Source organism: Pristis pectinata, chromosome 39, assembly GCF_009764475.1.
Source record: "Pristis pectinata isolate sPriPec2 chromosome 39, sPriPec2.1.pri, whole genome shotgun sequence".
Lineage (NCBI taxonomy): Eukaryota > Metazoa > Chordata > Chondrichthyes > Rhinopristiformes > Pristidae > Pristis > Pristis pectinata.
Genome location: NC_067442.1, coordinates 6,191,879 through 6,218,460, shown reverse-complemented (window position 1 = coordinate 6,218,460; position 26,582 = coordinate 6,191,879). Strand labels below are relative to the sequence as shown.

The following is a 26,582-nucleotide window of genomic DNA, read 5'->3' as shown; positions in this document are numbered from 1 at the left end:
CAGCCTCCCCTCCGTGGACTCTGTAAAGCAGCCAACATAATCAAAGACCCCACCCACGCCAGACATTCTCTGTTCTCCCCCTCCCATCGGGCAGAAGATATAAAGATCTGAAAGCACGTACCACCGGCCTCAAGGGCAGCTTCTAACCCGCTGTTATAAGACTATTGAACGGCTTTCTAGTACGATAAGATGGGCTCTTGACATCACAATCTACCTTTTCGTGGCTCTTGCATCTTATTGTCTGCCTGCACTGCACTCTCTCTGCAACTGTAACACTTTATTATGCATTCTGTTATTGTTTTCCCTGGTACTACCTCAATGTACTGATGTGATGAAATGATCTGTATGGATGGCATGCAAAACAAAGTTTTTCACTGTACCTCGGTACATGTGACAATAATAAACCAACTTACCAATTTAGTGGAGTGAAATGAAACTTGAAGCTAGGCACATATTGACACGGATTGAAGTTCGGCCGGATAACAGGAAACAGTCGAGATAAATGGGTCTTATTCTGTTTGGGAATATGTAATTATCGGTGCTGGGCAGTGATACTAAACGGGGGTTTAATATCAAGGCAGAGTTGCAAATGGGTCCAGTGAGATTAAGAAGGACGAGGGATCGAGATAAATAACAAAGGACAGAGAGTGAGTGGGACCAAGAAGATGCGCATAAGGGGGACTGTATCTGAATGCAGTGCGCGATCGGGCGGCTATCAACAGAGGTGTATGAAGCGAGGTGCAGAGCCGGAATACCGGCAGGGGTGGATGGAGACGTATAACTGAGCAGTGATCGGTACGGAGAGTAATGTACCAAGAGAGATCGATAACCGAGTTCAGCAAAGATATATCAGCAGCAAGTGGCGAGTTATACAGCACGGAAACAGGCCCTTCGACCCAACGACTCCATGCTGACCAAGATGCCTTCTTGACCTTGTACAATTTGACTGCGTTTGGCCCACATCCCTCCAAACGTATTTTATCCATGTAACAGTCCAAACATCTTTTACTCGTTGTAATTGTTCCTTCCTCTGCCACTGGCAGCTTGTTCCATATACCTAACACCTTCTGGGTGCAAATGTTGCCCCTCAGGTCTACTTTAAATCTCTCCCCTCTAGTTTTAGACTTCCCTATTCCAGCGAAGTGACTGTGACCATCCAGCATACTTCTGCCATTCATAACTTTATAAAACTTCTGTAAGGTCACCAGGATGTTGCCTGGATTGGACAGCATGTCTTATGAGGATAGGTTGAGTGAGCTAGGGCTTTTGTCTTTGGAGAGAAGGAAGACAAGACGTGACTTGATAGAGGTGTAGAAGATGATAAGAGGCATAGATCAAGTGGACAGTCAGAGAATTTTTCCACGGCGACAATGCCTAACACGAGGGTGCGTAATTTTTAGGTGATTGGAGGAAAGTACAAAGGGGATGTCAGGGGTAATTATTTTACACAGAGAATGTTGGGTGCGTGCAACACACTGCCAGAAGAGGTTGTGGGGACAGACATATTAGGGACATTTAAGAGACTCAGTTAGACACATGAATGATAGAAATTTGGGGGGGGGGGGGGTGGAGGGCATGTGGGAGGGAAGCGTTGGATAGATCTTAGAGCAGGATAAAATGTCGGCACAACATTGTGGGCTGAAGGGCCTGTTCTGTGCTAATATGTTCTATGTTCTATGTCACACCTCAATCCCCTGCGCCTCAGAGAAAACAGTCGCATCCAAACTATTCCCACCTTATAACTCAAGCCCTCAGGTCCCGGCAACAAACTTGTGAAGCTTTGCTGTATCATCTCTCGCTTAATCGCACCCATCCTATCGTATGGAAACCAGAGCTGCACAAAATATTCCAGGTGCGGCTCACCAACCTCTTGAGCAGCTGTAACATGATTTCCCAACTCTTGGACTCTATGCCCCGACCCATGAAGGCAAGCGCACCAAATGCCTTCTTCGCCACTTTGTCTGCCCGTTTCGGCAACTTTAGGTAACTATGTGCTTGTGCCCCCTTTGTTGTCTTTGCTCTACTACATTGTCCAGGGGCTTGTCACTCACTGGGTATATCCTGCCCTTCTTCCACTTACCAAAATGCATCACTTCGCACTTAAATTTCATCTGCCATTCCTTGGCCCACTTTCCCAGTTTGATGGAGTTTTAGATGGACAGGAATATGAAAGGAATGGAGGGATATGGATGACACATAGGAAGAGGGAATTTACTATAAATCGGCATCAATATAGGCACAACATCGTGGGTCGTATGTCCTCTCCAGTCCTGCACTGTACTATGGAAAACAAACAACTATTTTGGTAATCACTCGCACACAACCCCGCCTCCTGATTATTAATTCCCAGAATGCTGATGCGGATGCAAAGGCTCTTTTTATTTCATATGCTTGGAAACATTGCTTGAGAAAGCAGCGATGGGCACCTTTAAGCAAATGATATTGTAACGCTTCCTGTATGCATACTATAATATCACCTCGGGGTGAACCGGGAAGAGGAAGGATTCCCCTTGAAAGTGCGAAGGATTCTACATAAACAATCTTCTCATTTTGTGACGCTCAGCTCCCATTAAGGAATGCCTCTGCTCACACAAAAGAAAGGCAGCGTTAATTTAAGTCCGGAATAGCTCTCAAGACTCGGCAGACAATGTCGGGAGTTAATCCATGCCCAACTAACTCCTTGCGATATTGGCGTAGATACACTTTTCAGCTGCTGATCTGGTATAATTACCGGGGATCCCCAAAGTAGCGACATCAAGGGTTACGTAGTTGTCCTCAATATCCAACACCTAAAACGGAAAAACTTGGATTCATTTACTCAGGCCATCCGCAAAACAGAGTCTGCCAACATTCCCCTGAATTGGTAAATTGATAAATTGGTTTATTCTTGTCACATGTACCGAGGCTCGCTGAAAAACGTTGTTTTGCATACTGTCCATACAGATAATTTCGTCACAACAGTGCATAGAGGTAGTACAAGGGAACACGATAACAGAATACAGAATATAGTCTTACAGGTACGGAGAAAGTGCAGTGCAGGCAGACAATAAGGTGCAAGGGCCACGAAGAGGTAGATTGTAAGGTCAAGAATCCATTTTATCGTAGTAGGGGATCGTTCAATGGTCTTATAACAGCGGGGTAGAAGCTGTCCTTGAGCCTGGTAGTATGTGCTTTCAGGCTTTTGTATCTTCGCCCGATTGTGGGGGGGTGGGGGGTGGGAGAAGAGAGAATGTCCAGGGTGGGGGGGGGGGTCTTTGATTATGTTGTCTGCTTTCCTAGGCAGTGGGAAGTGTAGACGGAGTCCGCGGAGGGGAGGCTGGTTACGGTGATCTGCTGAGCTGTGTCCACAACTCTCTGCTGTTTCTTGCGGTCTCGGGCACGAGATTGATATTAACAATTATTATTGTTATTAGAGTAATAATGTCAATTTAGCAAAGACATTTGAGCAGTTCAAGCACGGTGCGTATTGTTAGAGTCTTCCTGAGGTTCAGGCAGCGACTAGGGGATAGGCAATAGGGGAATAACAGAGAACGGCATGACTCCACCTCTACCCGCAGTCGCTGACGATTTCAGTCTGGCCTCCAAAGATCTACCGATTCTCATTGGAATTTTGCCTCAGAATCTATTTGCGTCGCCCTTTCAGACGCCGCATTCCGCATCATATCACCGCACGAAGTAAGACACAGTTCTCTTCTTCTTGTCTCTCGCTCCCTTGCCAGCCACCGTACAGCTGTGTCCCCCTGGTTACTCTCTCAGCTGGGAATATTTTTCCTTCATGGGTTTTCCAAACCCGAGAACAGAGTCAGATTCTTCTGTAACGTCTCGCATCCTGCTGTGCCATAAGAAGTTATTGTTTTTCTATTCACCGCCCCCCCCTCCACGAATGTCGTCGATTCTCCTTTGCACAGTTCCAATAATTTGTCTCTGCAACTTACCAAGCTATTGCCAATGGAGAGATATGAACACAAGGGTCGTAAGTGTTGCTTTCTTACTGCAATGCAATTTCTTTGCTTTTCACTGTGTGTTTGTGGCACCTAACTGAGTCCCCACACGGCGTCAAAAGGAATACTGACAGTTGCGACAACGTTCTCCCCTTCATCGTGCAGGGTATTCTGTACACGTGTTGGGAAGTCATCTTGTGGAAGGCTGTCGGAGCTCAGGACAAACACCAGGGCAGAGTACAAGGTAAATGGCAAGGTACTTGGCAGTGTAGAGGAGCAGAGGGATCTGGGGGTTCATGTTCACAGTTCACTGAAAGTTGCCTCACATGTGGATAGAGCAGTTAAGAAGGCCTATGGGATGTTAGCTTTCATAAATCGTGGGATTGAGTTTAAGAGCCGCGAAGTGATGATGCAGCTTTACAAAACTCTAGTTAGACCACACAGAGTACTGTGTTCAGTTTTGGTCGCCGCATTATAAGAAGGAAGTGGAGGCGTTGGAGACGGTGCAGAGGAGATTTACCAGGATGCTGTCTGGATTAGAGCGTATGGAATATGAGGAAAGGCTTAAGATGCTAGGGCTTTATTCACTGGAAAGGAGGAGGATGAGAGGAGACATGATAGAGGTATATAAAATATTGAGAGGAATAGATAGAGTAGAGAGCCAGCGCCTCCTTTCCGGGGCACCAATGCTCAAGACGAGAGGGCATGGCTTTAAGGTTATGGGTGGGAGGTTCAGGGAAGATGTCAGGGGGAGGTTTTTCACCTAGAGAGTGGTTGATGCATGGAAAGCATTACCTGGGGTGGTGGTGGAGGCAGATACATTGGACAGGTTCAAGAGTTTGTTGGATAGGCACATGGAGGAATGTGAGATAGAGGGATATGCGGGAGGAAAGGGTTAGATAGCGTGAGGGTGGTTTGATGGACGGCACAACATGGTGGGCCTAAGGGCCTGTTTTGTGCTGTATGGTTCTATGGTAACTGTACAGTACTTTGGTGAGACCACACTTGGAGTATAGTGTGCAGTTCTGCTCGCCGAGATGAAGGAAGGAGGTCATTAAATTGGAAAGGGCGCAGAAAAGATTCTAGAAATGTTACCGGGACTGAACGGCTTGAGTTATAAGCGAGAGTGAAGGAAACTTTACAGAGGTACATGAGGTAGAGGTATATAAGATCATGAGGGGCATAGATAGGGTTAAAGCTCATAGTTTATTTCGCAGTAAGGGGGAGTTAAAAAGAGAACATAGGTTTAAGATCAGAGGCGACAGGTTTCAAAGAGACACCAGGGACAGCTTCTTCACTCAAGAGGGTGGTTCGCATTTGGATGAGCTGCCAGATATAGTGATTGAGGCGGGAACATTAGTCACAGTTAAAAGCCATTTAGACAGTACCTGGATAGGCGAGGTTTAGAGAACTATGGGCCATACGCGAGCAGGTGGGACTAGCTCGCTGGGCAACACAGTCAGCATTGGATGAGTTGGGCCGAAGGACCTGTTTCCATGCTTTGTCACTCTATACAATCACGAGGGGCATAGGTAGGGCGAATGGTCACAGCCTTTTCCTCATGCTAAGGAAATCACCAACTAGAGGGCAGGCGTTGAAGGTGAGAGGGGAAAGACGGAAAGGGCACCCGAGGATCAAGCTTTTCAGACAGAGGATGGTGGGTATATGGAACGAGCTGCCACAGCATGAAGCAGAGGCGGGTACAATTACAGCGTTTGAAAGGAATTTCGAAAGGTATGTGGATAGGAAAGTTTTAGAGGGGTACATGGATAGGTCCATCCATGTACCTATCCAAACCTCTCTTAAATGTTGCAGCTGAACCCATGTCTACCACTTCCGCTGGCAGCTCGTTCCATACTCGCACCTCCCTCTGAGTGAAGAAGTTCCCCCTCAGATTGCCCTTAAATATTCCACCTTTCACCCTAAACCTATGATCTCTAGTTCTAGTCTCACCCAACCTGAGGAGAAAAAGCCTGCATGCGTTCACTCTATCTATGCCCCTCATAATTTTGAATGATCTCTCCTCATTCTCCTGCGCTGCAGGGAATAGAGTCGTAACCTATTCAATCTTTCCCTGCAACTCAAGTCCTCAAGTTCCGGCAACATCTTTGTAAATTTTCTCTGCACTCTTTCAAGCTTATTGATATCCTTCCTGTAGGTAGGTGACCAGAACTGCACACAATGCTCCAAATTCGGCTTCACCAACGTCTTGTATAACTTCAACATAACATCCCAACTCCTGCACTCAGTTCCCTGATTTATGAAGACCAAAGTGCCAATAGGTCTCTTTACGATCCTATCTACCTGTGGCGCCACTTTCAAGGAAATATCGATCTGTATTCCCAGGTCTCTTTGTTCTACCGCGCACCTCAGAAGCCTACCATTCACTGTGTAACTCTTACCCTGGTTTGTCCTCCTGAAGTGCATCACCTCACACTTGTCTGCATCACATTTGGGAGGAATTAGCTATCCAAGTACTGGTGCATAAAGCACGATCACTGCGAATGCATGCGCGCAATGTAAATACGTCAGAGAAACTGCGGAGGGATAAAATCATAGAAGAGTACGGCACAATGCAGGCCCTTCGGCCCACAATGTTGTTCCGACCTTTAAACCCATCTAACCCCTTCCTCCCACATATCCCTCTATTTTAAATTCCTTCATATGCTTACCTAGAAATCTCTTGAATTTGCCAATGTACCCGCCTCTACCACCACCCCGGGGCAGAGCATTCCATGCACAAACCACTCTCTGGGTAATAAACCTTCCTCCGATATCTCCCTTGAACTTCCCACCCATTACTTTAAAGCCATGCCCGCTTGTATTGAGCATTGGTGCCCTGGGAAAGAGGCGCTGGCTGTCTACTCTATCTATTCCTCTTAATATTTTGTACACATCTATCATGTCTCCTCTCATCCTCCTTGTTTCCCAAGAGTAAAGCTCTAGCTCCATTAGTCTCTCCTCATAATGCATACTCTCCAATCCAGGCAGTGGAGTTTGCACGTTCTCCTTGTGACCGCGCCGGCTCCGGTTTTCTTCCACATCCCAAAGACGTGAGGCTTGGTTGGTTAATTGTCCGCACTAAATTGCCTCTCGGGTAAGTGAGTGGGAGACGCTGATGGGATTGTGGGGAGAATTAAAAGACTTCGTGTAGGGTTAGTGGAAATGGATGGTTGATGGTCTGTACGGACTCAGTGAGCAGGACGACCTGTTTCCGCGGTGTAACTCTCTGTGACTAGTGATAGAATTGGGGCGATACTTCTAAATTCAGGGACTGTTCATATTTCACTGTTTGCGGTTCACTGTTATAAGTCTGTCGCTGTTTTATTGAACGGACCGCTTGTACGATTAGGTGGCCCCCTGACCTCACAATCTACCTCGTGATGAACTTATTGTCTGCCTACATTGAAATTGCAGAGTTGTGGAAACTCACATCACGGAAACCAGCCTCCCTTCCATAGACTCTGTCTACACTTCTCGTTGCCTTGGTAAAGCAGCCAACATAATGAAAGACCCCACCCATTTCGGACATACTCTCTGCACCCCTCTCCCATCGGGCAGAAGATGCAAAAACATGAACGCACGTACTTTCAGTACCCGAATGTCTAATTGAAAGTGTCTACACAGGTAGACAGGTTGGTGAAGAAGGCTTATGGAATGCTTTCTGTCATTAATCGAGGTACTGAGTATAGGAGTCAAGAAGTTATGATACATCTCTATAGAACTCTGGTTAGGCCGCATTTAGAGCATTGCGCACAGTTCTGGTTAGCTCACTATAAGAAGGATGTCGAGGCTTTAGAGAGGGTACAGAGGAGGTTTACTAATATGCTGCCTGGATTAGAGGGCATATGATATCAGGAGAGGCCGGGCAGACTTGGTTTCTTTTCTCTGGAGCGGCGGAGGCTGAGGGGAGATCTGTTGGAAATGTATAAAATTATGAGGGGCATAGATAGGTTGGACAAGCAATATTTGTTTCCCATTATTGAGCGATCCAATACCAGAGGGCATGCATTTAAGGTGAGAGGGGGTAGGTTCAGAAGAGACATGAAGGGTAGTTTTTTTTTACTGAGAGAGTGGTGGATGCCTGGAATATGTTGCCTGATAGAGTGGTGGAGTCAAACTCATTGGGGGCTTTTAATAGGGGCTTGGATGGGCACATGAATGAGAGAAAGATGGAGGGATATGGGCATTCTGTAGGTAGGAGAGATTAGCTATGTCGGCACAACATTGTGGGCCGAAAGGCCTGTTCTGTGCTGTACTGTTCTATTTTCTCTGTTCTATGTATCACCAGGCTCAAAGACAGCATCTACCCCGCTGTTGTAAGACTATTGAACGGTCCCCTGGTATGAAAAGAATGGACTATTGACTTCACGATCTACCTTGTCCTGGGCTTGCACCGTATTGTTTGCCTGCTCTGCACTTTCTCTGTAACTGTAACACTATATCCTGCATTCTTCTATTGCTTTTCCCTTGTACTATCTCAGTGTACTGACGTTTCGAAACGATCTGTACGGATGGCATGCCAAACAAAGTTTTTGCACTGTACCTCGGTACATGTGACAATAATAAACGAATTTGCCATTTTATTTCTAACAGTGAGTCTTGAACCGCTCTGTCTTTCCCACATCCCTCGGCTTCCACCGTTGATAGCTCTCCAATCTTACATTTTTGCCACAGTAGTGGCATATATCTGAGAAAACTCTTACCTGAGCAGACTTCTGACCTGTTCGAGAAAGAACAAAACATAAGACCGGATAAATGAATAAATAGATAGATAAATAGATAAATAACTTTTGAGTGAACTTCACAACATAAGAAAAAAGAACAGACGTTTCCTGTGCTCATGGCTTAAATCTGCGCACATTGGCAACCATTACATAATCTGACACATTGCTGGAGAAAAAGTACGCGTTGAAACATCTGCTTGACATTTACTTTGGCTAATTACACAACATTGCACATAGTTCTGATTTCCATATTTAGATATAACATATAAAGATGACATAAATAACGTCTAGTGGGATAAAAGAAGAAGTGGGAATATTCTTAATAAAAGAACGACGTAGAACCTTTAGTAATAAACCACTAAAGGAGACGTTAAGAAAATTTAAACATTATTATTTGGTTTTAAGGAGCAGATACTGTCAGTTGTGGATAATTCTCACGCTAACCATTAATATAAGAGGATAACCAGAACCTACCTTTACCAACAAAACAATGCAAAATTGAGAGCTCACTCCCAGACACTGGTTGCACAGAATGGATTCCTTGAAATGGTAGCTGAATGAAGATCACGAGCGATCGGGATACTGAGTTAGCTGATGCTAACTTGGGTGCAAGAAGGTTCGTGTGGTGCTTGAAAAGACTGGGAATAACTAGTCGCCTGATTCCCTTGCTGTGAATCCTCCGTGATATTATCAATGAATCCGCAATCTCTAAATGCATTTTCATTGCTATCTCTTTAACACATTGGATGCAAGTTGTCCTGTATTTACATTCTAATTATCCGCAGAATGCAAAAATCAGACCTGTTCTGCACCGAGCAGCCCGTGTCACGAAGGGGTTAAAGTAGAGAAAGAGGTTTGCTTATCGACGGCAGAGAGAAGTGGGGATCATTTTTAAGTCAGAGCTCAGCTCTTCGGTGCTGGGAGACCTTACCCAACCCAGTGAAGTCTGTGTGTGAGCTTCGGTTCCCCTTTCCTGCTTCTGTGCGGAACTGAGGAACCAAATGATAAGCAGCTGAGCTAACTGGAGTGGAGCAAGGGCCACGGAACACTTCAGTGGTTATTTCCGCATTTCCTCCCTCCGTCAGCAAGGTGAACAAATCGCCGGAGACAGGAGTGTGAATGTTGACCGTGGGCGACTGCCTGAAGCGAATGAAACATATTTGCCTCCCGTGGACAGTTCTGGTCGCCTCATTATAGGAAGGATGTGGAAGCGTTGGAAAGGGTGCACAGCAGATTTACCAGGATGCTGCCTGGTTCAGAGAGTTCATTATGAGGAAAGACTAGGGAGCTAGGGCTATGGAGAGAAGGAGGATGAGAGGAGACATGATAGAGGTGCACAAAATATTGAGAAGAATAAATAGAGTCGATAGCCAACCCCTTTTTCCCAGGACACCAATGCTCAAATGGGTGGGGAGATATCAGAGGAAGTTTTGTTTTACCCAGAGAGTGGTTGGGGCACGGAATTCTCTGCCTGGGGCGGTGTTGAAAGCAGGTACATTGGTCAAATTCAAGAGATTACTAGATAAGCATATGGAGGAATTTAAAGTAGAGGGATATGTGGGAAGAAAGGGTTAACTAGTCAAGTGAGGTTTAAAGGTCGGCACAACATTGTGGGCCGAAGGGCCTGTATTGTGCGGTACTGTTCTATGTTCTATGTCGTAAACCAGTTTTTGGTAGGTTGACAAACCAACTCTGTCTGTGGACAGTTCGATATCTCCAGTCTATCAATGGTCAAACTTTAGTATTATGGTTATTGTAGTTTTTATTCCTTAAATTTAAGAGTTGAGAGACATAAGTCACCTGTTTAATCCTTGTGCAATACGACTAATCAAAAATAGTTCCTAAAGTATATAGAACAACACGCCATTGTTTCCCCAGACACTGGTATCAAGTTGAAACGCTTTTATGATGTGGAGGGTGGCGATGGCGGTGGAGAGGGATGACGTGCATGATTAATGTCGACAGGCAGTATAGAGAATTCCCAACAGGGCGAGGACCATCAGCTAAATGACTGGGAAAACACAGTGTGGATATGCGGCTGTTTAGAGACTATTTTATAAAATATTTACCTTCCGTTTTGCACTTGCCGAAGCAAACTATGAGAACAGCAGCAGAAATAACCAAGGCCACTCCAAGGACTGCAAGAACGATGGCTAAAGTTCTTTTGGAATGGCCTGTAAATACAACACTTCAATGAAAAACAATCCCAGTTTGCAATTGCATCTTCTTATCTCAATTAAATGGATACAAAATGAGCATCTGCATCCCATATCGATAAAACGAAGCGATTTGATCACGATTACTCGATCAATATATGACAGGAGAGTTCAGGACTGCAGCAAGTGGGAATTCAGAGATGCCCCTTGCGGCCTGGATGAACACATCTACAGGTGTGACTGCCTAATTTGTCAGCTTCTTTGAATTAAAATGCTTGTAATCTCGTCTTGAACTCTACTCAAGGACCTCATTGTGTCTATGAATGTTCTGTCCACTGGACTGACTCATTTTACTTTCTATATGAGACTCTACTTAACCCCGGAGCAAATCTGCCACTGCTGCCATCAGCAATTACACATCTACTCGACCAGTTTGAGTACCAGCTTTCAAAGGGCAATCATCGACTGGAAGCATCCGCGGCGTTGAGAGTTACACAGTTGACACGTTTTGGAGGTTGTCACCCTGCAGCCTAAGGGATGGGAACCAGGAAAAGAATGGGTAACCGCCAGGCAGAGGGAAGTAGACAGGCAGGTAGTCAAGGGACATCTCTCTCTATAGCTTGCTTCTGTGTATTGGAAAAAATGCAGGGTGAATCTATCTCTGAGGAGTTCATCCAGATCCAAGATAATGGCACAGTAGGTGGCTCAGCTGTGCAAATAGGGAGGAACAGAAGTGCAAATGCAAGAGTGGTCGGAGATTCAGTCGTGGGGGGAATCAACTGGCGCTTCTGCAGCTATAGGCATGAATCGATACCTGCTTGGTTCCAGGTTCAGAGATGTCAGAGTGTGGGTATTCAGGCTCCTGTACCTCCTCCCGATGGTTGTAATGAGAAGAGGGCATGTCTGGATGTTGAGGGTCTTTAGTGATGGATGCTACCTTCTTGAGGCAGCTTCTCTTGATGTTCTGAGATGAAGATTTTGTTTTACCCATGTGGCCTCATTGGATGAGCCATCTTGGTCTAAAGTCGGTGAGTCAACAGCCAGAGTTCGCTGTTCACAATGGTATTTACGACGCAGGTAAAAGAAGAATAATGTCCTGAAATGTGAATTCGGAGTGCTGGGCGCAGACTCAAAATCAGAACGGTCGAAGCTGTAATTGCTGGATTACTTCGGGTGCCAAGTGCATAGGAATTGCATGCAGGTCAGATGAATGTATGGTTACAGAAACGGTGCAGGGAGGAGGAGTTTAGATCTCTGGATCACTTGGGGAGGTGGGACTGGAGCGAGCTAGACGGATTGCACCTGGTTTGCTTGGATGTCAAGGAGGGTTGAAACTAATCTGTCAGGAGAATGGGGACACAGAGTAGATGTTCCTATGTTGATGGAAGTAGTGGCGGATGTGGTCCGGGCTAAGTATAGTCCCATATAGAAAGGAAACCGAGTCAGTCCAGTGGATAGAACATTCATATTCAATGAGATGCATGCAAAGAGTTCAAGGCTAGATTATAAGTATTTTAATGCAAAGACGTTGACAAATGAGGCAGTTCAACTGAGATTAGCATGTGGGAATATAATATTGTTACTGTCACAGGGACGTGATTAAAAGACAATCTATACCGACAACTCAACAATCCAGGGTAGAGAATCTTCAGGGATGACAGGTTGTGGGGTGGGTGTAAAATAGGAAGTGACGTAGCAATATTAATTAAGGTGCCCATTGCTACAGTGATGGACGAGGAGTCCAAGATGGCTCATCCAATGAGGCCATATAGGTAGACTTCAAAATAAAATCTTCATCTCAGAACATCAAGAGGTGCTGCCTCAAGAAGGCTGCATCCATCACTAAGGACCCTCATCACCCGGGACACGCCCTCTTCTCGTTACTACCTTCAGGGAGGAGGTACAGGAGCCTGAAGACCCACGCTCAACGATTCAAGAACAGCTTCTTCCCCTCCGCCATCAGATTTCTGAACGGTTCATAAACCCATGAACACTACCTCGTTATTCCTTTTTTTGTACTATTGATTTATTTTGTAATTTACAGTAATCTTTTTATCTTCGCTCTGTACTGCTGCCGCAAAACAACAAATTTCACGTCATATCGGTTACTGATAAATCGGAATCTGATTCTGATTCTGAATCATGTGGCCATTGCTTTTCCGGGAGTGTGCGTCAAGCCTGCTGATACTCAGCGAGAAATAAAGCAGCAGATACATGAGTAAAACGCAGGGAAGCGTGATAATGATACAGTAACAGTAGCAGGGGATCTCAGCTTCTCCAGAATCGACTGGGATGACTTCTCTGCGAGAGTCTTTGATGGGTGAAAATTCTGACGTGAGTCCAGAAGAGCCCTTTGAGCCAGTACATAGCTAGTCCGAATAAATAAGTGGCAGTGCTGGATCTAACAGAACATAGAGCAGTACAGAACTGGGCAGGTCATTCGGCCCACGATGTTGCTCCGACCTTGATGTCAATTTATACTAAATGTCCTCCTCCTGTGTATCATCACATCCCCCACTCCCTTCATATTTCATATCTAAAACACCACCAAACTGCCTGCTTCCACTACTACCCCTGGTAACACATTCCGGGCACCCACCACTCTCTGCGGAAATCTCAGGGAATTTCGTCCGGCAAGTGGTTGAAATGTCAGTGGGACAAAATTTCGTAAATGGTGACCTGATTTTTCTTTGAGGTTTAAAGTAATTATGGGACAAGGATGGGACCGAAGTTAAGGTCCTGAATTGGGGGAAGGTCGAATTCAATATCATAAAGAGGAGTAGGCAAAACTCCACTGGGTGTAGCCACTCGCAGGTGATTCGACATCCAACAAGTGGGAGTCATTCAGAAGTCAAATATTGAGAGAACAGATAACGGGCTCTCATTAGGGTAAAAGGCAAGGACAAGTCCAAGGATCCCTGGATAACAAGGAGCAGCAAACGAAATGCTGGGGAAGATCAGCCGGTCGAGCTACATCTGCGGAGAGAAAGGAACTGTTTGCGTTTCGGGTCGAGACCCTGCATCGGGACTAACAGCGGAGTGGGCAGACTGTCAGTAGAAAGAGCAGAAGGGGTGGAGTCAGACGGGGGCCAGAGGTGATTGGTGGACCGAGGGATAAGGGGTGAAGTATGGCGGGCAGATCGAGCCAGGTAGGGGAGGGAGTGGAATTGGCAGACAGAGGCATGGAGTTTGGAGGCACACGAGAAAAAAACAAGAGGCAGGTAGAGCCGGTAGGGGAAGGTGAGGGCGAAGGTAGAGTCAGCTGGCAGGGTGAAAAGCGCCATCACAAAGGTTACTGGTGTTGGTATTCGATAGTAAGGAAGTTGATGGTGGGAACCAGTAGGGGAGAGGTGAAGGGCAGATGAAAACAGAACCAGCTGGGGGAGAAGGTAAAATGTGTGGGGAGTACGTCGATAGTACCGGGGCCGGGAAAGGGCGAAATGGGCGATGGGGATGGAGGAGGTTTGGAAATGAGGCTAAAATAAAGGGACCAGAGGACGATCTGAAGGAGGGGGAGTGGAATTAAACGGGAGACGAGGGTTACTTGAAATTGGAAAATTCAATGTTCATACCATTGGGTTGAAGACTCCCCAATTATGCCTCAATTATGTCAGTGGATCGAGAGGTCTGTGTGGGGATGGGAAGGGGAATTGAAATGGGATGCAACTAGGAGCTCGGGGTGCCTACTGCAGACAGAGAGCAGGTGCGATGCTAGTCCACGCTTGCTCTCGCTGATATAGAGGAGGCCACATCAGGACCATCGAATGCGGTGGATAAGATTGGAGGAGATACAGGTGAATCTTTTCCTGACCTGGAAGGGCTGTTCAGGTTGGTGGGTGGTGGTGATGGAGGAGGTGTAAGAGCAAACGTTACACCTCATGCGGTTGCAGGGAGAGTGCTGTGGGTCAGGGAGGGGTGTTTGCGGAGGAATGAGCGGACCAAGGAGTCACAAAGGGAGTGGTCTCTGCGGAAGGCGACAAGGGGTGGAGAGGAGATGTGGCTAGTGGTGGAATTTCGTTGCAGCTGACGCTTATGGCTCCGGATGATGTGCTGGATGCGGAGGGTGGTGGAGAGGGAGAAACTGGGAGAAAGGGATGTCATCCTTACAGGAGACAGAGTAGGAAGAGGTGTAGTATCGGTAGCTGTGGGAGTCCGCGTGTTTATAGGAAATGTCAGTGGACAGTTTGTCTCCTGAGATGGAGACAGAGAGACCTAGAAAAGGGAAAGGCGTGTCAGAAATGGTGCATGTGAATTTAAGTGCGGGGTGGAAGTCAGCAGCGAAGGTGATAAAGTTGATGCGTTCAACACGGGAACAGGAAACGGAATCAATACAGTCAACGATGTTACAGAGACAGAGTTGGGGAGTGTTACCAGAGAAGGTTTGGAACTGAGGCTGTTCCACAAAGCGAACAAGGAGACAGTGGTACTCTGTCCACGCGAGGATCTATGATTACATCTTTTATTTGTAGGAATTGAGATGAGTCAAAAAATCTCTTCTAAAGATGAACTAAGACCATGGAAATAGAGCGCGGTTTTATCCAGGGCACATTATGGAGACTGAGACAGTTGTGATGATCGGCATTGAGTCCCGACACCCAAAGTCCCTTGTCATGGCGCGAAAGCTGAAGGAAATGGAAGGTTCTCTAACTGGTTGGACCCCAGAACCCCGGAGGAAAGGATATTGTGCAAATTACAGGATTATACAAGTTACAGTGGGAAGATATTGAAAATATCTTGTGAGTTGAGGGCTAACCTGAGGTCTTCAAGAAATGACTGTAGGCGCAAGTGTTTCCATCCTTGGATTTGAGAGTGCAGGTATAGAGTCCCACATCGGCGCATTGAAAATTGCTGATGTTTAACGTTCTAAAGTCGAAGCTGTGATGCGAATCTGGCTGGATGGGCTGGTGGTTCAGTGTCCAGATGATCTCGTATTCACTGTCTTCAATGTCCCAGACCATATTGTTATATTCAGACCAGTCGCCAATTCCACTGTTCAGATACACAGAGCTTCCGTGAGGAATCGAGCCGGCCGGATTCACGGACACTGTGGGAGTGGAAGAATCGGTCAAACTGCCGCAAATGGACAAAACAAAAATCAACGATTGAAAATCGAATCCCCGCCCAATGCCCGATTGGTGTGACGGTTGTTGAGATTATATGGAGAGATTGAGGGCCTTTGACGTCATTGAAGAATGCACCGATGGTTGCAGAGAGCGGGAAGACTTGCGAAATCCTAACATTGCACAAGGAAGTGTGGATTGGGCAATGATAATTCCAGACGCTCTGACACAGTGGACTTGCGGCAATGTATCCTGTTCCCGTCTGAGTTGGCGGAGTCACTAAGTAATACTTGGACAGTCAACGAAGAGCAGTGGTGAAGTCCCATTTTCGGGACGACAAAACCTGACTGGACATCGTTATGTGTGATCTGAAGGAGGGCGTTATGATGAATAAATTCGCAGGTGAAATGAAAATTGGTCATGTGGTTGATAACGAGTGGAAGTCATAGGGTGTAGGACGACATCGACATGTTGGTCAGGCAGGAAGAGGCACGGCAGAAGGAATTTATTCGCGACTGTGTGAAGCAATGTGATTAGGATACAGCGAGAATAAACGAAATGGATAGTGGGGCCCAGAGATTATTGAGGAACCAATGGACCTTACTGTATAGATCCAAATACCATTGAAGCTGGCAGTGCAACTCGATAAGGTGGTCAACAAGGCATCTGGGACATTCGCCTTGATTAACAGGGGCATGGAATAATAGACCGCTGATGTCATGCTGTAGCTTCATAAGAATTGACGGCCACAACTGGAGTGTTGGGTGCAGCTTTCGTCGCCTGACTCGAGAAGGTATGTTATTACATTGTAGGGGCTACAGAAAAGATTCACCAGGATGCTGCCTGAGGCGGAACGTTTCTGTTAAGGGCAGGGTAAAATATAGGATGGGGTTTGTTTTCCTTTGGTGCGGAGGAGACTTGAGGGAAAATTGGTCGATGTACGCAATATTACCTTGGACATTGTGTAGATGGTAATAAACTTTCCCCAAAAGCTTGGGTGGTCTAACAGGCGCATGGAACCAGAGTCCATGGAGCGAAGGATCTGTTCCTGTACTCTATTGCTGTATTTCAATGTACTTTGTTTAAGGTAAGGGATGGGAGGTTCAGAAAGGAATGCAAAAAAGAAGGCCATTACACATAACAGAACAGACATGAGTGGGTAAGTTTCATGTAATCATTGAAATGTATTTATAATAGTTTGCATTGCAAATGCACAAATAATTATCTTTTACAACTAACTCATGCATTTTATATCCTGATATATTCTTATTAATGACAGTGTCTTGTCCATTGGCGAGAATCTGCCTTAACTGCACCCATAAAACAAGTCCAGCTTCTGGGATAAAAATATTACATTTAACTCTTCGGAAGGTGCCGCAAGGTATTCGGCGCCACTCAGCAACCCGACCGTGGATATTAACCTCATCTCAGAGTTCCCATCTCAATCCCTTTACTTCGCAGTCTGTTGTGGGGAAAGGGGGCCACCAGCGAGGTACTTAGAGCCTTGCCAATGAGAAGCGCTTTATCCAACCACACAGGACGCAGTGCAGCAACTGAAAGGCAAGGGTGTCAAAAAGTACAGCAGATGTTTAACTGAGCAACGGCTGAACAAATATTCACTTGGGAAATATTGTTCAAAGATGGCGTGTAATGGCCTGTGTGTTTGAGGGCACGCTGCTCTGGGAATTGGTCACAAAGAGGCATAATGTCATCCATGTCAATTGTCTGAACTGCATGGAAAATAATGGCGCCACTGATATTAATTCAACAATCGCACCATCTTCTGTCTCAAGAAATTTCTTGCTCTAAAATACCCCGAATTCCTAGCATTCCAAGAGCGCCATTACTTCCGGAGGAGGTCCCTTCTGAAATGTTTTTTTTGGTGTGGTCGGAATTATTGGTTGCGCGCATTGATTATCAACATTGATTGTGAGCTTAACTATGAGCTTAAATCGAAAGGAACCCCTGTCATTTTTCTAATTAGTGTTATGGGTTTCTTTAACGTGCACGGTGCAATCGGGGACTGTCTAACTTGACATGTGAGTGACTCGAGGAACGGTATCGTTTCTAAGACACCAGTTCCCTTGGTATGCACTGGGGTGTTTAATGACACCCTTCTGCTTAAACATGAGGCATGGGATTTAACCCACAACTTCTGACGTGGGGTTATCTCTCAATCTCTCCATATAATCTCAACAACTCACTGCACAGAACACGACTGCAGTACGTCCTATAAACGTGGTAAAAGACCGAATTGTGGCATAAGTGTTTATTTTTAAAGTGGCTGTCACTAACACAAGCGTTCGATCCCTTCCACCAACAATATCCCATCTTAAGATAACCGTGAGGTAAAATCCTTGAATAACAGAAAACTAAATCAATCTTTTAGTCAACTCTCCCGCACAACAGTAAGAAACAAAAATAACACCGGATTTCATCAGACTGCCTTTACGTCTAACGACGTGATCTGGATCTGTATGGCTGGGGGATAGGCAGTGCAGAAAACAGTACATCTAATTAGCAGAGGAATTTCGTGAAGCCTTGATTAAGAAAAGAACACAATTCTGACTGTAGGTTGAGATCGTTATGCTATAACAAAGATACAGCTGAAGTAGGTTAACGCGACCCAACCCCCTTCTTGTGGGCCTCAAGGAGAAAAAGTGATCAACAGGAGGCTCGGATTGTTTTCTGGAGACAGGAATTTAAATTGCTTCATCTGGATATTTCTCCCAATATCATGAGGTTAACATGTGTTTGGAGAATAGCGTCTTGGAGATCGAGAGAACTCAAGTTACAGAGAAGATGCTAATGAATCGCTATCTGTCCGAGCAATAATGGGACTCAAGTGTGGACCTTCTTAAAGTGAACTCAAATCAGCAGCAAAACAGAGCGCATCTTATCCCGGGGCAGTATGGAGGTTGAGACAATTCCGATAGTGGCGTCCACTCTCTACTTATGGCCCAGAGTCTGAAGGAAGGGAACAATGACACCAGGTATGCACATGGCCACGGGGCAAAGCACATTGTGAGAAGATCAAGGTTATAGAAATGACATGCTATTGATATCAACCAACGTTGGTATCTGGAAGTATCAACTAAGATGCGGACTAACCCGAAATCTCAGACTAAAAAGAAGAGGCAGATGGAGCCAGGAGAGGGGAGGTGAGAATGAAGGTGGTGTCAGCTAGCAGGGTGATAAGCGGGAACACAAAAGCTACCAGTTATGGAAGGTGATAATAAGGACAGGGGAACCGTTAGGGAGAGGTGAGTGGCAGATGGAACCGGATGGGGAAGGGATGAGGTGGTGGGTGAAATGTGAGGGTAATAGGTGGACAGAATCGGAAGGGGGTGGACGAAATGGGTAATGGGGCTGGAGGGGGGGGGGCATGTGAATGGAGACCGGAGGAGGTTGGGAAGGAGATGGGGAGTAACAGAGGGGAGGCAAGTGTTACCTGAAATTGGAAAATTCAATGTTCATACCATCGCGCTGTGGACTATCCAGCAGTAATATGAGGTGCTGATCCTTCAGTTTGCGGTGGGCCTCACGATGGCCGTGGAGAAGGCCGAGGATTGGCAGGTCGATGAGGGAATGGGAAGGGGAATTGAAATGACTTGCGACTGGGAGCTCGGGATGGTCAGTGTTCAGCTAACCGGTGGCTCCGTCTGCGCTTCTTCTCGATGTGGCTCCTTGTGGACTCTCGGTGGAGCTGACTTAAGAGATTAAGCTGGATGCGGAGACTTATGGGGTGAAAGGCGAGGACTACGGATCCCTAACTGTGGTCTGCCTGGAGCGAGGTGGCGTGAAATCAGAAGTCTGAGACAAAGAGGAAATGTGATAAAGGGCTCCATCAACCGAAGGGAAGCTTGGTTTTCTGAAAAGGGACATTTCTGATGTCCTGAAATGAATGGATTCATCTCAAGAGCAGATGCGGCGGAGAAGAAACTGGGAGAAATGGATGACATCCTTACAAGAGACAGGGTGGGATGTGATGTAGTCTAGGTAATTGCGGGAGTCCGTGTTTTTTTTTTATCGAGATGAAGACAGAGAGTTCGAGAAAAGGGAGAGAAGTCCAAGCTAACTTGAGCTCTGGTGGAAATTAGTCGCGAAAGCGAAGAAATTGATGAGTGCAAGAAACGGCACCAATGCAGTCGTCGATGCAACGGAGGAAAAGCGGGGCAGTGGTACAAGAGCAAGTTTGGAAGAGGGACTGTTCCACAAAGCCAATGAAGATTCAGGTGTAGCTTGGGACAATGTGAGTACCGATGGTTACGCATTTGATTTGCAGAAAGTGAGAGGTCAAAAGTCTTTCCCTTCTGAAGGTGAACGAGAATTTTCAACAAAACGGAGCGCGGTGTATCGAGGGGCAGCGTGAAGGCCGAGGAAGCTGCGACGATCGGAATTCATCCAGACCTCCAGAGCCCCTTTTCGTGGCCCAAAGGTTGAAGGGAATAGAATTGGCTGGATCCCCAGGACAACGGAGGAAAGGACTTTGTGAGACGTACAAGTATCTGTACGTGGCAGTGTGGAGATATTGACATCAACCATCAAGTGTAAATAAAAGCATCATGCGAAATGCAGATTAATCTGCGATCTCCAAGAAACGACAAAGCGCACTTATTTCCTTTCTTAGATAGACACATGAATCATAGAAAAATAGGGGGGGGGGCTATGTGGGAGGGAAGGGTTTGATAGATGATAGAGCAGGATAAAATGTCGGCACAACATTGTGGGCCGAATGGCCTGTACTCTGATGTAGTGTTCTATGTTGTATATGTCACAGTATAAGTACAGAGTCCCACATCAGCGCTTTGAGATAGCTGCGTAGAGCTGCAAAGCTTGCTAAATTCCAACTCATCACTACGAACGGAGCAACAAGGTTGCATTATTCTCCCTGACAGGGGAGAATGAAAGAAGATTCACCCTGTACCTCTCTAAAACGGCAGAGTCACCGAACAACGGCAAAACAAGAGCTGCAGAGAAGAGATCGCCGGCTCGGGACGTCAAAAGTTCACCGGGCATCATTACTTGCGAATATGAAAGTGGGTGACATCGTTAAGTTCGCAGATGACATAAAACTCGCAGTGTTGTTTATGGAGAGGAAGGTAGTATTAGGCCAAGGACAATACAGACAATGTTTTCTTACAGATATTTTAAAAATATACCGCTTTTATCCACATACCAGCTAGAACCACAAGATCCATTCGCCTGACAAGCGCCTTGGGATATATGTAACAGGTATACCTTCCAGCAGCTTCTACTGTCGGATCCAGGTGAAGAGAGTAATTTCCTGTCTTGAAACCATCAGACTTGGCCAGAGTTAAATGCAGAAACTGGGTGTGGTTACATCCGGTATTTGGAAAGATTGTACAGATTCTCGTCAGCCCGGACCTTGTGAAAGATTCAAATATCCACTGCACCTCTGTAACTTCGGTAGGTGTGGGGTGGGAACAAGGTAGCAGAGCAGGCTGGGACCCGTTCCACAGTATCACCTGAAGGATATCATCACCGATGTCGTCCTGGGGGATAGCTGGAGAAAGATCAGTGTATGCCATTAACCAGCTGTCTGCTCATATGAAAGCATGCATTGTCTGATACGGAAATCCATCCCCCGCATCATCCCTCACCCTGGCCATGTCCGAATAGGATCCCAACCGTCTGAGATGAGCTGCTGAGTCGAGTCTAAGACCGTTAACTTTCTCCTCCACAACCACGCCCATCTACCCCACTACCCCACCCCACCCTGTCTCAATTTATTTGGTGATGAACGCTTGGTCAGGCCAAACGTTGAAATTAGTTATGGTAACTTAGGGGCTTAGCGGTGATGCAACGGTTAGAGGAACGCTATTACAGCGTCAGCGACCCGGGTTCAATTCAGGCCGCTGTCTGTAAGGAGTTTGTACGTTCTCCCCGTGTGTCTGTCTGGGTTTCCTCCGGGTGCTCCGGTTTCCTCCCACATTCCAAAGATGTACGGGTTAGGAAGTTATGGCATGCTACGTTGGCGCCGGAAGCGCGGAGACACTTGCGGGCTGCCCCCAGCACAATCTACGCAAAAGATGCATTTCACTGTGTGTTTCGATGTACATGTGACTAATAAAGAGATCTTATCTTAGTACTAACGGATTGATTCGAACGCTTTGACAGTGACCTCTACAATGTGACAATTTGTAGGGGCCAATTGACCTCTCCGCATGACTTTAGGATGTGGATGCCAGTCGGAGTTCCCGGAGGAAATCCAGGCGGTCACGGGGAGAAGGTGCACCCCCGACACCTATGGAGTTGGAAGTCAGTATAGAACACCAGTCTCTCGAACTGTGAAGCAGGGCAATTAGCCAAGTGCTTTTAAACAGCTTTTTAGTGGGATCGTATCCCACGATTATAAAAGATGATTTTCATATAACAGTATGGAAAATGAATGGAGATAATTACTTGCAATCATTGAAAATGCATTTAAATACTTTGCATTCAAAGTGTTCAAATAATTATGTTTTGGAACTAACATTTATTTTATACAGCTGGTATCTTCCAATTAATGTTGGTATCTTGTTCCAGCAAAGCGTGAATCCACATTACGTGCGCCGTAATCCCAAGCCCAGTTATTGGCGTATAAACATGACATTGAACATTTTGGAAGGTGCACCACGTGGTTTCTCCCCACCTGGAAATATTGATCCCGAGACAATTCCCGGTCTTCCCATCCTCCTTCATCTAAATCCCTCTTTTTTTCCCAGTCCTTTCTCGGCGAAAGGAGGGGCCGCCCAGTTATTTGCGTGTGTGACAGTGATTTCCGCTCGATCTAACCACAGAGGGCGTCGCGCAATAGCTGTCGTGTAATGACCGAGTCACAACGTGCAGCAGATGTTTCACTCAGCAACGGCTAAAGAAGTGCAAAAAAAAGGGCCAGACCTTGTGCTGAGATGGCGTGAGGTGACGCGTGTAAGTGCACGCGGTTGTGTTTGCGTCTCGCTGTGCGTGAGCGCGCGCGCGTGCGCCCGTGCCCGTTCTCGAGTGGGAAGAAGAAAATATGATGCCAACGAAATGAATTTTTAAAATTCAAATATTGATGTAATGAATGTACACAAACGGCAATAACTGGGCTTGGATTTACGCCGCCGGTAATGTGGATTCCTGAGCTCGAAGAACACACCAACATTAATTGGAAGAGTCCAGCTTTATAAAATAAATAATATTACACTATTGCCCCGAATAGCACCAGGTAATAGCGATTTGAACTACTTCACTGATTCAAGATGTTACTTCCACCAAAATACCCCGATTTCCAAGAGTTTCAGGAGAGCCATTACAGCCCTAGGAGGTCCCATATGACATTGGAGAGACGGCGGATGAGGAGGGACCTGACAGATGTGTATAAGATGATGAGAGGCATTGACCTTGAGGATAGTCAGAGGCTTTTTCCCAGGGCTGAAATGGTTGCCACAAGAGGACACAGGTTTAAGGTGCTGGGGAGTAGGTACAGAGGAGATATCAGGGGTAAATGTTTTACTCAGAGAGTGGTGAGTGCGTGGAATGGGCTGCCGGCAACGGTGGTGGAGGCGGATACGATAGGGTCTTTTAAGAGACTTTTGGATAGGTACATGGAGCTTAGCAAAATAGAGGGCTATGGGTAAGCCCAGTAATTTCTAAGGTAGGGACATGTTCGGCACATTGTGGGACAAAGAGCCTGAATTGTGCTGTGAATTTTCTATGTTCTATTGTCTATGTATCTTGAAGTGTGATCGACAGTATTGATTGTGGATATTGTTTATCGAATGGGTAATCATAAATCGAAAGCTCGGGCTTTTCTTATAAATAGATTCGAGGGTTAATTAACGCTCAGAGAATAATTTGATACATTCTAACTCCTCAACTGTAAAATTGACAGGACATGGCTGCACGGTAGTAGGGGCGGTACGGTAGCTTAGCAGTTCGCGTAACGCTATTCCAGTGCCAGCGACCTGGGTTCAATTCCCGCCGCTGGCTGTAAGGAGCTTGCACGTTCTCCCCGTGTCTGCCTGGGTTTCCTCCGGGTACTCCGGTTTCCTCCCACATTCCAAAAGGTGTACAGGTTAGGAAGTTGTGGGCATGCTATATTGGTGCCGGGAGAGTGGCGACACTTGCGGGCTGGCCCCAGTACATTCTCAATAACGCAGAAGATACATTTCACTGCGTATTTCCATACACATGCGACTAATAAATAAATGTCTTATCTTATCTATGTCTTCAAAGGCAGCGCTCTCCCAGCTCTGCATTAGGACGGCTACAAACGCTTTGCTAGTTAAACGTCAATGTTGGGACTTGATCCAACAACTTCTGACGAGAAGGGCGTGGGATATCGACGGAGCCGCCTGTTTCACACTACAGACCCTCGGGGGCTCAGATCGCTCTCTGCAACGTGTGGTCTTGTCCAAAGGAAGGAGAATCATTTCTCAAAGCTGTGTCAAAATTGGAATAAAAAATCGCCTCTGCTAGACGACTCGCCCCACCCAGACCTCATGGACAGCTGCGCACCCCGTAAGTCCGCCTCCTAATGCTGCTCGTTCTCAACAAGGAAGGCATTCGTTTCAAAAGCTGATGCTGCATTTTCTCCAGTCGCGAACCACTTGGAACAGTGGCTGTTATTTAAAGATTCCCCGAGGAAGAATGAGACAGATGGAATCGGGTGGCTCCACAGGATGAAGAGAGCCATAAGGTCATACAGCACGGAAATAGGCCGCTCCACTCAACTCGCCCATGGCGACCTCGGTGACGACCTGAGCTCGTACCATTTCCCAGCATTTACCCCATCTCCCTCTCAACCTTTCCTATCTAGGTACCTGCCGAAATGCCTGTTAACCGTTGTAATTGTACCCGCCTCTACCACTTCGTCTGGCAGCTCGTTCCACATACCCAGCACTTTCCGTGAAAAAAAAACTGCTCCTCCGTTCCCCTTAGAGAAAACAATTTTTATAACACAGCGGAATACATCTTCTTTGAAACGTACCTGTGTTCAGGACGTTGAACAGAAGGGAGATGGCGAAGACGAAATTCTCCATACTTGTCATTGCTCCTGAACCCCTTGCAGGGTTGACCGAGAGACGCACTCTGCAAACTAACGGGAAGTTCACGCTTCTTTGAGCTGAATGCAGGGTTTCCTTCCCCTAACCAACTATTTCTTGGAAATTGCTGAGCCGTTGCTCAGAAATCCGCAGCTTGTTCTGCCGACTTGAAGATATAACCCGGACATCTGGAAGTGCAGGCAACCTAATTCAACCTAATTCTCAGGCTAACCCCGGCATCCCAATGACCACCGCAGATCCACCCATATCACTCAGAGTTCTAGCTGCAACAGCGCTGGGAAGCAGCGATGAATATCTACTATATTTTGTGAGCACCTCTTCACTTGCCGCCATGGCATTGGGAACCTCTTTCCCATTCCCCAAACTGCAGGTTAGGAGAACATAAGACAAATCCAACTCAATTGTGTGGATGTAACCCCCAAGATGCCGAAATCCAGTGCAATCAAACAAAACAAGTTCTACTGCGTCTTTACACCTACCACTGGACGCAAAATAAAGTCGGCGGATCAGTTGCACAGCATGACGAACGATGACCCTCACAAAGTTCGGGACGCGGCCGAACACTGAGCCCCCAAAACTACATGGTCACCAAGGGCCAGGACAGCAGGACTCGCAGGTCTTCCAGTTTACACCCCGGCCTGAGTGAGGCGAGCAGCACCGTCTCAAAAACAACACCGGGCTAGTGTCCGAGAGGAAGCGACAGGATTCCACAGCGGCAGCTCCAATTAGATATGAAGAAGTGGGAACAGGGAGAATTCCGGCTGGCGACGTGCGCGAATACTGTAGCAAAATAAATAACCAATGGTGGAACCGCCTGAAAGTGCATGAGGCAGTATTTTTGGAAGCAAAGAAGTGGTCTACATTTCGAGCCGAGACTGTATTCATCCGATTATTATGTGGACTTTGTCTTTTGGGATTACTGTTTATTCCACCACTTAATCGTTTATAGGATTGACCATGGCACAGGCGGAGGCGAAGAGGCACCTGCGCAAGCGCTTCCTCCGGCCCGACCATTTTCAAATTCTGGGTCTCTGACACTGACCTATAGTGTGATAATTGCACCCGTTGAATATAAGGATCAAATTTCCAGAAAGAAATGGCAATACTTAATGCACATTGACACGCAATACAGTAGAGCAGATTCGAGGCATCTGAAATAAAAAAAAACGCTTTAACGATGAAAGTATTTGGCAAGAGCTGATGGAATTCGGCGATGAACAACTTAGGAAATTGCAGGCGTTGGTAGAGTGGGAGAGAATAGGAGAAACTGGCTCTGATCTGGTGGAGAAACAATGACAATTCTGGCGGTGTAAACGTCTGAAAGTGCGTGATAAATCTTCCCGCTCGGTATTTTTTAATAAAACTTTTAAACTTAGCTCATACAACAATAACTTGTTGGTGCAGTGCTGTGTTAATAATTACATCCCTTCTCTACAGTTTCCTGCTCACTGTTTGTAGGACTGTTGCAATACTCCCAGCAATGTGACCGCTTCCTGCTCATTATTAAGCTGACTCATTCGAGAAGCCTTCTCAGATATCCATCCTCATTAATCGACTCTTTACTCAAAACAACAATGCCTACTTCTTCGTTTCTTTCCTCACTCCGCCACCCTTCCCTCCGCCTCGCCCTGGAGTGGAGAGTTAC

At 46.4% G+C, this 26,582-nt stretch overlaps 1 protein-coding gene across 1 annotated transcript; it reads right to left on the bottom strand.

The window, feature by feature from the left end:
• Window positions 1-2,366: 2,366 nt before the first annotated feature.
• On the bottom strand, window positions 2,367-25,083 carry LOC127587250 (uncharacterized). The gene is made up of 6 exons (XM_052045535.1): window positions 24,862-25,083; window positions 21,064-21,411; window positions 15,578-15,868; window positions 10,738-10,842; window positions 8,648-8,664; window positions 2,367-2,789 (listed from the first exon to the last, which is right to left on the bottom strand). The coding sequence occupies exons 1-6, from the start codon at window positions 24,920-24,922 to the stop codon at window positions 2,673-2,675; spliced, it is 939 nt and encodes a 312-aa protein (XP_051901495.1). The 5' UTR covers window positions 24,923-25,083; the 3' UTR covers window positions 2,367-2,672.
• Window positions 25,084-26,582: the final 1,499 nt, after the last annotated feature.

Bases quoted from the DNA above. Each gene is read 5' to 3' on its own strand.
- LOC127587250 (XM_052045535.1), bottom strand. From the start codon at position 24,922: ATGACAAGTATGGAGAATTTCGTCTTCGCCATCTCCCTTCTGTTCAAC. The intron at 21,412-24,861 runs GTACGTTTCAAA...ATCTTTCTCCAG, and splicing joins GTTCAACGTCCTGAACACAG to CTATCCCCCAGGACGACATC. The intron at 15,869-21,063 runs GTATGTGGATAA...CCACTCCCACAG, and splicing joins GGATCTTGTGGTTCTAGCTG to TGTCCGTGAATCCGGCCGGC.